General features: G+C 39.3%; 1 protein-coding gene across 1 annotated transcript in view; it reads right to left on the bottom strand.

Moving 5' to 3' along the window:
- PRR16 (proline rich 16) overlaps nucleotides 1–12880 on the bottom strand; it is a 167689-nt gene extending 154809 nt beyond the window's left edge. The window contains exon 1 of the mRNA XM_068534271.1: nucleotides 12613–12880. Within this exon, the coding sequence (XP_068390372.1) occupies nucleotides 12613–12771 (159 nt within the window). The 5' untranslated portion in view covers nucleotides 12772–12880. The remainder of the gene's footprint in view (nucleotides 1–12612) is intronic.
- Between the last annotated feature and the right edge of the window lie 458 nt (nucleotides 12881–13338).

The raw sequence follows: 13338 nt of genomic DNA, 5'->3' as shown, positions 1-13338 counted from the left end.
AGTGCAGGAGACAAGAATTGGTCAAATTCTACAAATATTTTGAAGGTAGAGCCAACCACAGTCTGATGAACTGTGTATCATGCATGAGGAAAAGGAGTTGATAATGACTCTAACACCATCCATTGACTTGGCAAAGACTGAAAAGGCTAAGTTTTGAGGGAAGGAAAAAATCAACATTCCAGTTTGGACATGGAAAGGTGAAGATGTCTCTTAGACATCCAAGTAGAGATACAGAAAAGACCACTGATCATGTAAATTTAGAAGAAATGTCTGGGCTGGAGACACAAATTTGGAAGTCATGAACCTATAAATGGAATTTAACCTCCAGACTGAATAAAATACCAATAAGGGGAGTGTAAATAATTTTTTTTAAAAAAAGGATCAAATTTGAGCTTAGACAACTTAGAGGAGAAATAAGCAAAGGTAACTGAGAAAAAAAAAAATCAGTGAGGTGAGAAAGCATGGTATTCTTCAAGCCAAGTGAAGAAAGATTATTAAAGAGACTGTCAAATGCTGATAAATAAGGTTAGGACTAAAAATTGACCATTTGATTAGATAACATAGAGTCACTGATAATCTTGACAAAGGCAGTTTCAGTGTAGTGGTTAGAGTGTAGGACTGATCGGAGTGGGTTTAGGAAAGAATAAGAGGAAATAGGTGATGTCAAGCATAAAACGTAAGATTTTTGGTAAAGGAGAGCTAAGAAGTGGGACGGTAATTTTCAGGAGAAGTGGGATCAAGAGAGTATTTTACTATTTATTTTCACTTTTATGCTGATGGGAATCATCTGGGGGAGAATGAGCAAAAGATGTTAGAGTAGAGACAGGTGAGAATTGTTACTGATTTTCTTGAGTAGATGAGAAAGAACAGGCTCTCACGCACAAGTGTAATTATTGGCTTTTATTCCTTAACAGCTTTAATAAGTATTACTCAGAATTGGATCTTTAAGTTTAAGTTCCTCATCAGATAACAAGAGTAAGACTTTAAAAATGTTGTACTAAAGACTGCATGCTAACTAAAAGAGAAAGGCAACTATTTTTCTTTTTTTTTTAAAGGCACAAACAGGGAGCAATTGTTAAGGAACATAAGCAAATACAACTGAGTGGCATAGTGACCATAAACATGAGGAATACAGAATTCAAGTTGGGTAAAAATTGTGATGGTGTCAAGATTGTCTGGGATGGTCTCTGTGTTACTCCCTGAAGGAAGGAAAGAGATAAGGCCAAACTGAAACAATGGGACTGCTGGATATCGGGCTGTAAGGCTGGGTTTGTTCATTTGACATTTTAAGTATCAGGAGAATAGTGTGTGATCTTTTAAGCAGGGGAGTGGCCTGAAGAAAGCAGTGCATTAAGAAGATTAATCTGGTAGTGTTTAAAGAATGAATTGTCAGAGGAGAACAAGAGACGGATAGCTCTAGGGCTATTAAAACATCTTCCATGAAATTGATAGCATAGGGATTAGAGAGGTGGCAGTGGGAAAGAAGACAGCCAATCTGAAACCCCTTATTTAGAAGAAGACTTATCAATGATTTTATGCTCTTGTTGTACCATGTACTTTTCTTTCATGGCCTTTAACATTTGTCAATGATTAAAGACTTATCAATAATTTTATGCTCTTGTTGTACCATGTACTTTTCTTTCATAGCCTTTAACGCTCCTTAATAAATATTATTTCTGTTATTATTTGAATAATGTCCTCCCACTAGCATGTAAGTTCCAGATGTCAGGGGCCATGTGTGTATTGCTCAATATTTTATTTTTATTCCTTAGCACATTGCCTTGCATATAGTAGACATTTTTTAAAAAGTTTTGAATAAGTGTATAATATATTAACGTATATCAAAGAAGCTTATGAGGAAGGAGAAGAAGGAAAAGAGAAGAAGGAAAAGAATAAAAAATGAAGAAGACAGGAAGAGGAGAAGGGAGGAACAAGAAAGGGAAGCGTGACAGATGACATAGATAGAGGAGGAAGGAGAGGAAAAGAGATTGTACTGAAGTTAAAAGCCTGAAAAACAGCAGAGTAACTATGTTGCTGCTGGGAACTGGGGAGCTGGTTCTGGACAACAGTTTAAAGGGAGAAATATCAGGAGTCCAACTCCATCATTTGCTCTCTATATTAGTTACCCCCTCTGTCTCAGCTTCCTCGTAAGTAGGACAATTATAACGACCTCAAAGGGTGACTGAGAGGATTAAGCGAGTTAACTCAGAACAGCTCATGGTACATGTGAGTACTGAACAGACCTTAGTCACATTCATGTTCATCATCATCATTGTCACCATCATCATCATCGTCATCACCATCACCATCACCATCATCATGACCATCACTGTATTTCTTCTATAACTTGTGCCACACCACAAAGCAGTGACACCATTCAAACCTCCCCTATCTCTACAGAAATTGAAGAGGCAGGAGAAGCATAAGACAGTTTGATAGATGAGATGAAGAGGACTTCTTTCCAGTAAGGATTGCCACTGACCTCACTCAGGAACTAATGGTGGCAAGAAGACAAGCAGCTCAGCCTCAGCCCATCGTCCCTTCTGAGTTTCCCTTTTTTTTTTCCCCAAATCTTAAAATACACACATGTATACAATTTCCTTGAAATTTTTCAATTTAATCTTTATTTGATTGTGAAAAATAGAAAATGAGATAAGGGAAGTGGTGAGTGAAAGTGAGAAGATATATTCTAAAAGTAGGTTCAGTGAAGGGAAAAAGAAAAGAATCAGGTAAATGTAAGAAAAGGCACAAATAATGGTCTTTTTAAACAAAAGAAAAGAATACAAGATATGAAAGGAACATAAAGCCCCGGTGCTTGACGGATAAATACCAAATAAAAGTTTAAATAAATAAAAAGGTGGGTAAAGAAAGCAATATTAAGAAATATGTAAGTGACATGGAATAAGAGGGAAAAGCTAGAGCAGTCATTCTCAACTAGGGTGATTCCCCTCACACCCCCCAGGGCACATTTGGCAATGTCTAGAAACATTCTTAGTTGTCACACTGACATTTTTAGTTGCTGTTGACATCTAGTTAGTACATGCCAGGGATGCTCTAAATATCCTACAATGTATAGGACAGCCATCAACAACAAAGAATTATCTGCCCAAAATGTCAATAGAGCCATTTTTGAGAAACCCTGAACTAGACAGAAATTAAAGGTAAAGAGGAAGCAATGGAAGTAGTTCAGATCTGGTCACTCTTACAGCTCAAAATTGCAAAGTCCTCATTTTACTCTGAGTAAGAGTTAAAATTGTTAGACATGTCTCCTTACACATTTCACATCGCCTTAGAGTTACTTCTTGCACTCTACTAGAGGTGAAGTTCATCCTACTACAGGTGACTTTCTTCAAGGGCAGGTCCTTAAGCTTATTCATGTTGGCATCCTTTATGTTCTTTTGCACAGTATCTTACACATATCAAGAATTCAATAAATCTTTCTTCATTCATGAACTAGTGTCACACAAACAAATAATAAAATAAAGAAAAATGCTGTTCTGGGACCAGTTTTAATAAGAGAACATGCTTAATTTACAATAAGCTCTGGAAACAAACATTCTATCCTTCCATGTGGTGACGTTCTCTAGCACATATCATAAAAAAAAAAAAAAAGTGAGAGTTAACCTTCAGACACAAGAGCATTCTACAGTTTCAGATTAGTGAAATGTGTGTGTGTGTGTGTGTATGTATATATATACATACACACACACACACACACACACACACACACATATATATATATATATATATATATATATATATATATATATACTCCTACCCCACTCTGAGATAGATTACATCTACCAGAGTCCCTCTAAGAGAAGTAAATTGCTGATAAACTGCCCATTTGCTCCTGGAATAAAAACCATCAATTTATAGCCATCAGTATTTCTTTTTTCCTTTTTTGTAGGGTCAGGACTTATGATCTTGAAAATTATGGAGATGAGTCTCAGACAACTAGCTGAAATTTTTTTTTAAATCAATCATTTGTTTTGTCTCTTCACCTGAATTATTCTCACCCACTCAAGCTTCCCTAAACATCTGCAAAAACTTATGTCTTCATGAGCTTTTGTTCCAGAGGAAATACCCACAATTCTATCATTCTTTCAAAGTGCTCTGTGACATGGGGGAAAAAATTAAGAACTACTGCCTATAGAAGACAGCTAATTCGACCGATACATATTTTTTAACCTGGCATTTTTTTGTCACATGAACATAGTTCAAAATCTTAGGATAAGATATGATATTATGAAAGAGGCCAACAAACAACAATAAATCTGTTAGCTTTTGGACAGTACTACAAAAGAGAACCTGTTAGAAATTGTCAAATTTGCTTTCTCCAGACAAGTATGGTACGTGCTATCTGTAGCTGAAAGTCTATTTATAATGGGTCAAACAACACAATAACTGACTCATTGGGCATAGGTATATAATTTGACTGACTTCAATTATTGTACAAGTAAACGTTTATCTCAAACATCAACCCGAAGTAACATTTGCAAAGCAGAAGGAGGAAAAACAATGATCATAAATATAAGTTCTGTCCTAACAATGTTAATGTTTCTTACCTAAAGTGAGGCCTGAAATTCAATTCCTTTGGAATCCTCACATCCGTCCATTCTCAAAAATACAAATAGCTTGTGCCACATAAGGCAACATCTGTTCTGAGTTAACAGGCCACCTTGTGAACCTACTTTGATGTGGACATTACCTAGACATGCCTATTTTCTCGTTTCAGTTGATGTTATTTTCTGGCTCTTATTTAGAGCTGAAGTAGCATTGACTTTGGTTTCCCAGGTCTAAGAAATCTTAATTCTGAGCAGTTCTTCCTAATGAACTAACTTTTGATATAATAAAAACACTTCTATTCATATTATACTATAAAAAAAATAGGATTTTAGAATAAGGTCATTTCTTTTTTCCCTTATATGTGAGGGGAAGAGGGGGTGGCTTAAAATTGGTAGCACTAAAATTAACATGCGAAATCTAACCATAAAGATACATTTGGCATTGCTAGCCAGCTCAATAATTTGGGGCCTGGTAAATATGCAACAAGCTTCTCTATTCACCTGTCACAGCAGAAAGCGAAACAACTGTCAAACCCCAAACGTATCAGAAAACTTCAGGACAGTACCTCCCTTCTAAGGCAATTTGATAACAAAAGAGAATAAAAGTTTCCCAAATTCTTTTAAATTCATTTGAAACTGCTCTATACAATGCTAGACATCAGCAAGCACCCATATTAGTTGTTCCTTTATTGTCTAAGTCATAATATAAAAAAGAAATGTCATATTTTTCTTAAAGTTTTTGTTGAGGAGTAAATAGGTCAAAAGTAATTCACTGCAGTACCTATTTATTCGGAAGGTGAAAACTGAAATGTCTAGTTAACTCAGTATTAATTTTGCCTCAATACTGGTGCCCAAAACTGAGTACAACCCACAAAAACAATGACTGTTACCACAAAGAAATAATATACTCACAATAAGACTGAAAAGTTGTATTAGCTTCACTAGAAATTTAAGAAGATGCGTCCACACATATACAGACGCTGGGAGTAAAAAACTTGTGAAAAACTCCCTGGAAGATAGTTTGGCAAGTTGGATTGAAAACTTTAAAACTTTCACACCCTTGATTTCTAAGCAATTGGGGGGAAAAATAGGAAGATACATAGAACTTAGTGGTTAAATGCCTGGGCTGTAGCACTAAAATGCCTAGCACTGAAGCCTCACTCACAAGTAAGGGACCTTGGCAAGTGACTTTACATCTCTGGCCTCTGTTTTCTTATCTCTAAAATAGAGTAACAATAGTACCTTCCTCATATGTCTGTTTTCAGAATTAGAAGACCTAATATTAAGAAATATACTTAGAATAGTATGAGGCAGGTAGTAAAAATCTATCTGTCTTAGCTATTTTTATTGTCAAAGCTGTTCTTTTAATGATACCTAAACAACCACAAAAATGTGTTAATAAATAGAATGTCGAACATTAGGGGCATGATAAAGTAACTTATAACAGATCTATATAATGGTTATGATCTAAAAGTATTCCAGAAAGCAGAAAACATCATTGTATATAACTTCATAATTTTACATGACTTTGTCTGTTAAAAACATGCATACAAAGAGATGGAAAGAAAATATAGCAAAATTCTCAATATATCTATTTACGTGTGGCATTAAAGATAATTTTTATTTTCTCCTTTCTAATTTTTAGATTTTTCCAAACTTTGTATATTATTCATATACTGTATTCCTTATGAAATATCTTCTTTAACAAACTAGTATCCTTAGGATTTGAAGGAAGGATGAATAGTGGAGCACAGAGGAATTTTAGGGCATGAAAATACTCTGTAGGACACCATAATGATAGATATATATCATTACATATTTGTCCAAAGTCACAAAATGTCCAACATCAAGCGTAAACCCTAACAGAAACTATGGGCATTGGATGATAATGATGTGTCAATGTAGATCCATCAGTTGTACCAAATGTATCAATCTGGTGGGGGATGTTGATAATGGGGGATGCTACACATGTATGGGGCCAGGGCGTATAAGGGAATCTCTGTACCTCTCCCTCGATTTTGCTGTGAACCTAAAACTTCCCCCCAAAATAAAATCTTAATAAAATACACAAATAAATTTAAATTTTAAATGAAATAAAAGTACCCTTCATTGTTTATCAATCTTTTATTTTCAACTTAATGTCAATTATGCACATTTTAATCAGAAATGGGTTAGCACTTTATTGGAATTTTTCCCCTTTCAAAAATTGTCCATGATATTTTTCATGAACTAGTTCTACAGAAGCTCTGTAGTTTAATTTGTGTGGGAAAATATGTTTTACTCAAACTTACATTTCTATCTCTTTTCCTACATTTTGATTTAATTACCTGAGATCCTCAGAGCAGTAAGGGTGGAAAAAACATAATCCAAGTAACAATGAAACTATTACATTGGTTTTATTATCTATTACTTCACTATTGCCTGAAGCACACTGTCTATTACTTTAAGTCTGCTTGAATTTCTTATCAGCTAATTCTCTGAGTCTTGAATGGTTTAATGCATTGGAAATAGAGAGACAGTAAAGGATGGTTATTGGTTATTTTTATTTTCTCAGAACCATGCTGCTCTTTTAGTAACATGCTAAGCCATCAGGCTTAAGAAAAGAAAAACTAAAGAGCATTTTAGCATTTGGTAATATACTTCAGTTTGAGAGGGTAGACTGTTGTATAGAGTACTAAAAATACAGCTATTGCTACAAATTAATCATCTGTGAAATCTCACTCATTCATGACTTTAGAAAATACTCCAGACATTATTCTCTGCAATTTGTTCAAGTAATGAATTTTATATGCATGGATTCATTAACCAAAAAATATTTGGTAGGATTTCCTAGATCAATAAACTAAAGCACTTCAAGTGGCAAAGCCATTAAAAAAGAGAAAAAAACATTTAAAAACAAAAATATTTTGCAGAGAATTGTTAATTCTATTAATTCTGTTTTCATCAGCCCCCAAATGGATCCTTTCCTATGGGTTTTCAAACTTTTCAAAATTAAACTTAATTTTAATTTATTTCTATTTATGACATTATAAGAGAAACAATGAGTGCTTTCCAATCCATAGTTACAAAGCTGACAAAACCTTCCCACTCATGGAGTCCAATCAGTCAGTGATTCCAGAGCAGACAGAACAACTTATCTTTACTGGTTTCTCCATAATGGTCACGTCTACTCCCAGGGCTTAGCAATATATATATATATATATATATATATACACACACACACACACACACACATATGTATATATATACATACACACACGCACATATAGTTAACTCATATAATAGTCTTGTTACTTAAAATCGTAAAATGAAACAGTATGAAGAATGCTCAAGGTTATAATCAGTCTAAACTAAACAAGAATCCAGCTAAAGCAGCAATGAATTTTGTTTCCAAGTAGAAGGCTCTTTATCGTATATTCCAATCCCTCCCGAAGCAACAAGATCTACGATCCTATATTAACACCAACATTTGATGCACAACAAGTTTACCAGTGAGATCTCCACAAAAGAACAGGCAAATTGATACCAAGAGAGGTCAGCTTATTTGAGAACTCTCTTTAAAAAGCAATAGCTCTTTTTTTCTGCATTACTTCATAGAAAAAGGATTGCCCCAGAAATGGCTAATTTTATCCCTAAAACTCTAGAGTTGCACCACTATTTTTTTTCTTTTCTTTCAACGTGTAGATAAAAGCAACATGGATTAAACTTGTACTCCAATGCTATTTCCTCTAAATTGCTTCTCCTTTCTACCTTTTCAAATCTTATCCGCATCTCAAAGACCCCAAATTTTCCTTTTTGGCTCTTCATCCGCCCTAAGGACTTGGCCTTCATGAAAATCTCCACTGTTTAATCGTAACACTTGGATACGTGATCTCCTGTAAATGGCACTGACCCATTTGTGTTAATCATGACAATCTGAATAAATCATAAGTTTCTTAAAATTCATATCTTACCATCTTTTTCAAGCTTCTACTATCCTTTTCACCAAAGGCTTACTACTAAGTACATACCAAGTATCAGTTTATAAATCTACATATACTCATTCTTATTCTCAATTCTGTTTTCTTGGATCACAGTGAGAGTGGTGGTCACTAAAAGCAGTAATGCCTTTTTACACTATTGATGTTCAAAGACAGGATAAATATATCCCAACCTATTCTTTGAGTTCACTGAGACCAGAAACTCCAAATTATTCATCTTGGTAGCAATAAAAAGATAATATAGTATTTGGCACACAGTAGATGCTGAATAAATATGTTGAATTATACTTAAGGCTTTTCCATTATAGTACAGAAGACCCAGAAACCCATATTATTTCTGAAAAGTCAAGTTATTTGAGGTTTTACTAAATTCTGAGGGCAGAATAAATCTGCCCCTAGACTTTCTAGAAATCCCATTCCTCTTCTTCTAATATACAATCTAATTATAATTAAGCAATAACAACTAATCATGAAAGATACCAATAATAATAGAATTTTGTTACTCATTGTTTTTTTTAATTTTTTTGTTCATCATTAATTAATTTATTTATTTACTTATTTATTTTTGGCTGCGTTGGGTCTTCATTGCTGTGCACGGGCTTTCTCTAGTTGCGGCGAGTGGGGGCTACTCTTTGTTGTGGTGCGTGGGCTTCTCATTGCGGTGGCTTCTCTTGTTGCAGAGCATGGGCTCTAGGTGCACAGGCTTCAGTAGTTGTGGCACGTGGGCTCAGTAGTTGTGGCTCACAAGCTCTAGAGAGCAGGCTCAGTAGTTGCGGCACACCGGCTTAATTACTCTGCGGCATGTGGGATCTTCCTGGACCAGGGCTCGAACCCATGTCTCCTGCATTGGAGGTGGATTCTTAACCACTGTGCCATCAGGGAAGTCCCTGTTACTAATTGTGAAAGAGTTCCAAGCGGCTACTATTATGTTGGAATCTATCCCACTACCTGAATTTTCAGATGACTGAAGTCCAGAAAACTTCTAAAGAGAAAATAAATTTCAGAATAACCTCAAACAAAAGTCCAATATTGTTGGTGCAGAGTTTATGCAAAAATAAAGGACAAAATATTCAGAATAGCACATTTTAGTTAAAATGAAAAAGGCAGATATGGGGACATATGTATATGTATAACTGATTCACTTTGTTATAAAGCAGAAACTAACATACCATTGTAAAGCAATTTTACTCCAATAAAGATGTTTAAAAAAAAAAAAAGAAAAAAAAAAGAAAAAGGCAGGGAAAAAACAAATACCATATGGTGAATGATATAGTGATGCAGTCATAATCACTTTCTTATTTCTAATTTCTGTTCCAAAATATATTATGGCCTAAACACATACCATTGCCAATAAAGGAATTAGAATTCAAAATATAACCGTTTATATTTAGTATATACCAATGATAAGCTGCCAGAATAGTGAATGTAACAATTAATGAATAGTGACATTTATATTTACAAGTCATAGGTGTAGACACCAACAGGTTTGTGATTTACAAAGTTTTCAGTTACTCCTCCATTCAAAATTACATCAAAAACAGGTTCAGTCATGTGTGCAATATTATCTTAAAGAGATAAATGCTGGACAACTGCAAGATGTCATAGGTTAAACATGCCCTATAAATATTTTGTTCTTGAAATAACTCTCTCTCCTATTACATAAATGGCCAGTGTTTTGACATTCAGGCATAGTATCCACAACTCCATGTGCAAACCTAGGATGATGATATCCTCACAAAAGTAATTAATAATCACATCAAATCATTTATCATTCATAAATTCCACTCTCAGGGCTGAAATTTTTAGCCAGACGGGCCCTGGCAACCAATCAAAGCTTACAAAGCATCAAGATAAAATTTTATCTCTAGATCTGTCTAGAAGACAGATCTTTTCATTTACTTGGTTTTACATTACCTATGCTTTTCTATTCCTTTTATAAACTGTTTGTTTTCTCCCTAATAAAAATCCTCAAGCAAATGAAAACAGAAAGAGTGAAAGGGAGAGAGATCCGCAGACTCCCTGAAACACTTCTTTGTGATTCTATCCAAGAGCTACAGTGAGGTTAAAAGTTTCACTATAGCTCTACCTGGTCTCCAAACATCTACAGAATAATGATGCAAAGCAGAACTGGGACCATGTGCAGTTTCTTGTCATTTATTCTGTCTAAAATAAGGAGTGGAGTGACACATCGTAACATAAGAAGTATGTGCCCATAGATGCGGAGTTTTGATTGACTACATTTCTCTTAATCTCAGCCTCCTCGCTGAAGCAGTAAATACGTTTCTGTGCTGATGTAGGTTTCCCACATCCCCCATCTTAGAAACCTCAACAACCGTAAAGCACAATTCTGCCAAAAGGAACTTGCCCAAATTTGTTCGTTTTTTAAAACGCCATCATGTTTCGGATGAAAATACAGCCTGCCAAAGATGTCAAATAAAAGGATAACAAAGAAACAAACAGCATCTTTAGACTTGAATTTCTATGCATAACCTCGCCATCTGTCAACCAGTTGTGAAACAATGATCCTAGAGAAGCCCTGAAACACGAACAAGTTTCCTCCTCGCATCTATCATCTGTATCAATCTCCGCTCTCAGGACCTCAGTAGTAATTACGTTCTGCCAGTGGAGCAACCTACAAGAATGGCATTTGCCATTGGCAAACCCTGCCGATGAATGGGCCATTTTAACAGACTTGTACTTGGTAACAAACGCGGAGTTCAGTTCACAGAGGTAACGGGGAGAGGGGGAGAAAGAAGGAGGGCTCTATCCTCGCATTTGGATTGGAAATTGGACAGAGGAGGTCAGTCTCTAGAGGCCAGCCATCCAAACGACCCTCAATCTCCTCCCTCTTGGCCTTTGAAACAGGATTATAATTTTGGACCTAGACTACGCCCCACCCCCTTCCCTTCCCACTGCGGCCACCACCTTCGAAGTTACAGTGTCAGCTCTCCTGCAACTGGGGGTGCGGACTCCCTGACGGAGAACAGCACCAGGCACCCAGTCAGGAGCGGAACACTGGGCTGGGACTCTGCCACCAGCTCCGAGATGCCACCCGCGGGCTCGCGGGAGACCCCACCCCTCCCAACCCTGCCCTCACCCCCGCCTGGAGCTGCAGCCTGAGTTACGCATCCTCAGCCTTGACACTGCCTCCGCTTCTTTCTATCCGCATCAACGCTGGTGGGGGTGGGAGGGCAGAAGTAGAATGGGGGTTGGGGGGAGCGACAAAGAAACACAACAGTCCTGGTTCCCAAGAGCCAGGATTCAAGTGGCAAGACGCTGGTGCATGCACACCAAACACACACACACACGCACACACACTCACGCACGCACTCACCGACGCGCCCTGCGCCCCAGGTTCTATGCCAACCCGCGACAAGATAGGAGGCAGAAAGGAGGTGGGGTGGCGAGAAGGCCCGGAGTTACTGGGAGGGACATTCCGAGGAGAGCAGGGGATGCCTCAGGAACTGCGAAAGTGAGAAAGTCCCAGACCCCCTTTACATCCCCAAGTCTGGGCTCTCCTGCCAGCAGCCCCGGGTCGCCTTCCTTCCAGCTGGGCTCGGGCAGCGGGGAGGGGGGCCGGAGCCGAGCTTCTCCCAGGCTGCCCTCTCGGGCCTGGCCCAGGGCCCGGAACCCGGCCCCCTTTCAGCCCCGGCCTGAGGAGGCTGCCAGGCAAGGAGAGACTTGCCAGCGGACTCTGGGGGAGCAAGAGGGCAGGAGAGAAGCATCTTGCACTCTCCGGCCGGTTGCTGGTTTCTTCCTCTGTCGACACACCCCCAGTGAATCCCCTTCCCCAGCACACACACACACAGAGACACGCGTGTTCACCCCTCTCACTATCCCAGGTCCATCGATCAAAACACTAGTTGATTTCTTCCTGATTAAAAAAAAAAAGAAAGTGCAACAACTCTTCTCAGGAGTCGCCGGAGGAAAGAAAGTCCGTCTGCAGGCGTCTTTCTATAGTTTCCTTTGAGTTAAAATATCTGGCGGTCCCCAGTGAAAACGGGACCGGGAACCCCAGCGGGTGAAAGGCGACGAACTCCTTCCCCACACCCCGCACCTCTCACCTCCTTAAGTTCCTTGGCCACGTCCTTCAGGTCGCCCAGGACTAATTCCAGATCCTCCACGATGATCTTGATCTGTTCCTTCACCTTGGTTTTGGAGGCTGCCGGCGGTCCCTCGGCTGGAGAGGACGAGGAGGGGGTCCCCTTGGACTTGGCTGACATTCTTTGGGGGCAAGCGAGGCAGGTCAGCACAGGCGGGCGAGCGGAGGCTGCTGCGCGCCCCGGTCCCTGGCGCCGCGGCGGCCGCTGCCGCCCCAGTCCCCCCACATCTTGGACGCTCCCCGGGCAGCGGCGGGAGGCTGCGCTTGGCGCTCGGCCGGGTGGCCGCACTGTGGTGCTGCCATCAACTCTCCGAGACGCGGCGCTCGGCGCGGGGCTGCATACGGGCGAACAGCGCGCCTGCGCCTCCTCCCGCCGCCGCCCGCCGCTCGCGCGCACACAGGCGCTCGCTCCACGCCCGCGGAGAGGGGCGCCTGGCCGCCGGCCCCGGGCTGTCAGCTGCAGTCCCCGTGGCACGTGCCTCCGGGATCTCTCCCAGAACACCTGGGCGTCAGGGAGCCGGGAGATAAGCTCGTGTCCTGCCCACCCTGTCGTCTTGACACTGAAATGCCCCCATCATCATATCCTGCTGGATGTCTTGTCACATCCAGCTTGGATTCCTTCTGTTTCACCCACCAGCAGAGACCCGGATCCCCACCACACTTTCTGATCGATTGATTAAGAACCACA

The sequence above is a fragment of the Eschrichtius robustus genome, chromosome 2 (assembly GCF_028021215.1).
Source record: "Eschrichtius robustus isolate mEscRob2 chromosome 2, mEscRob2.pri, whole genome shotgun sequence".
Classification (NCBI taxonomy): Eukaryota; Metazoa; Chordata; class Mammalia; order Artiodactyla; family Eschrichtiidae; genus Eschrichtius; species Eschrichtius robustus.
This window is presented reverse-complemented; position numbering and strand designations above follow the sequence as displayed.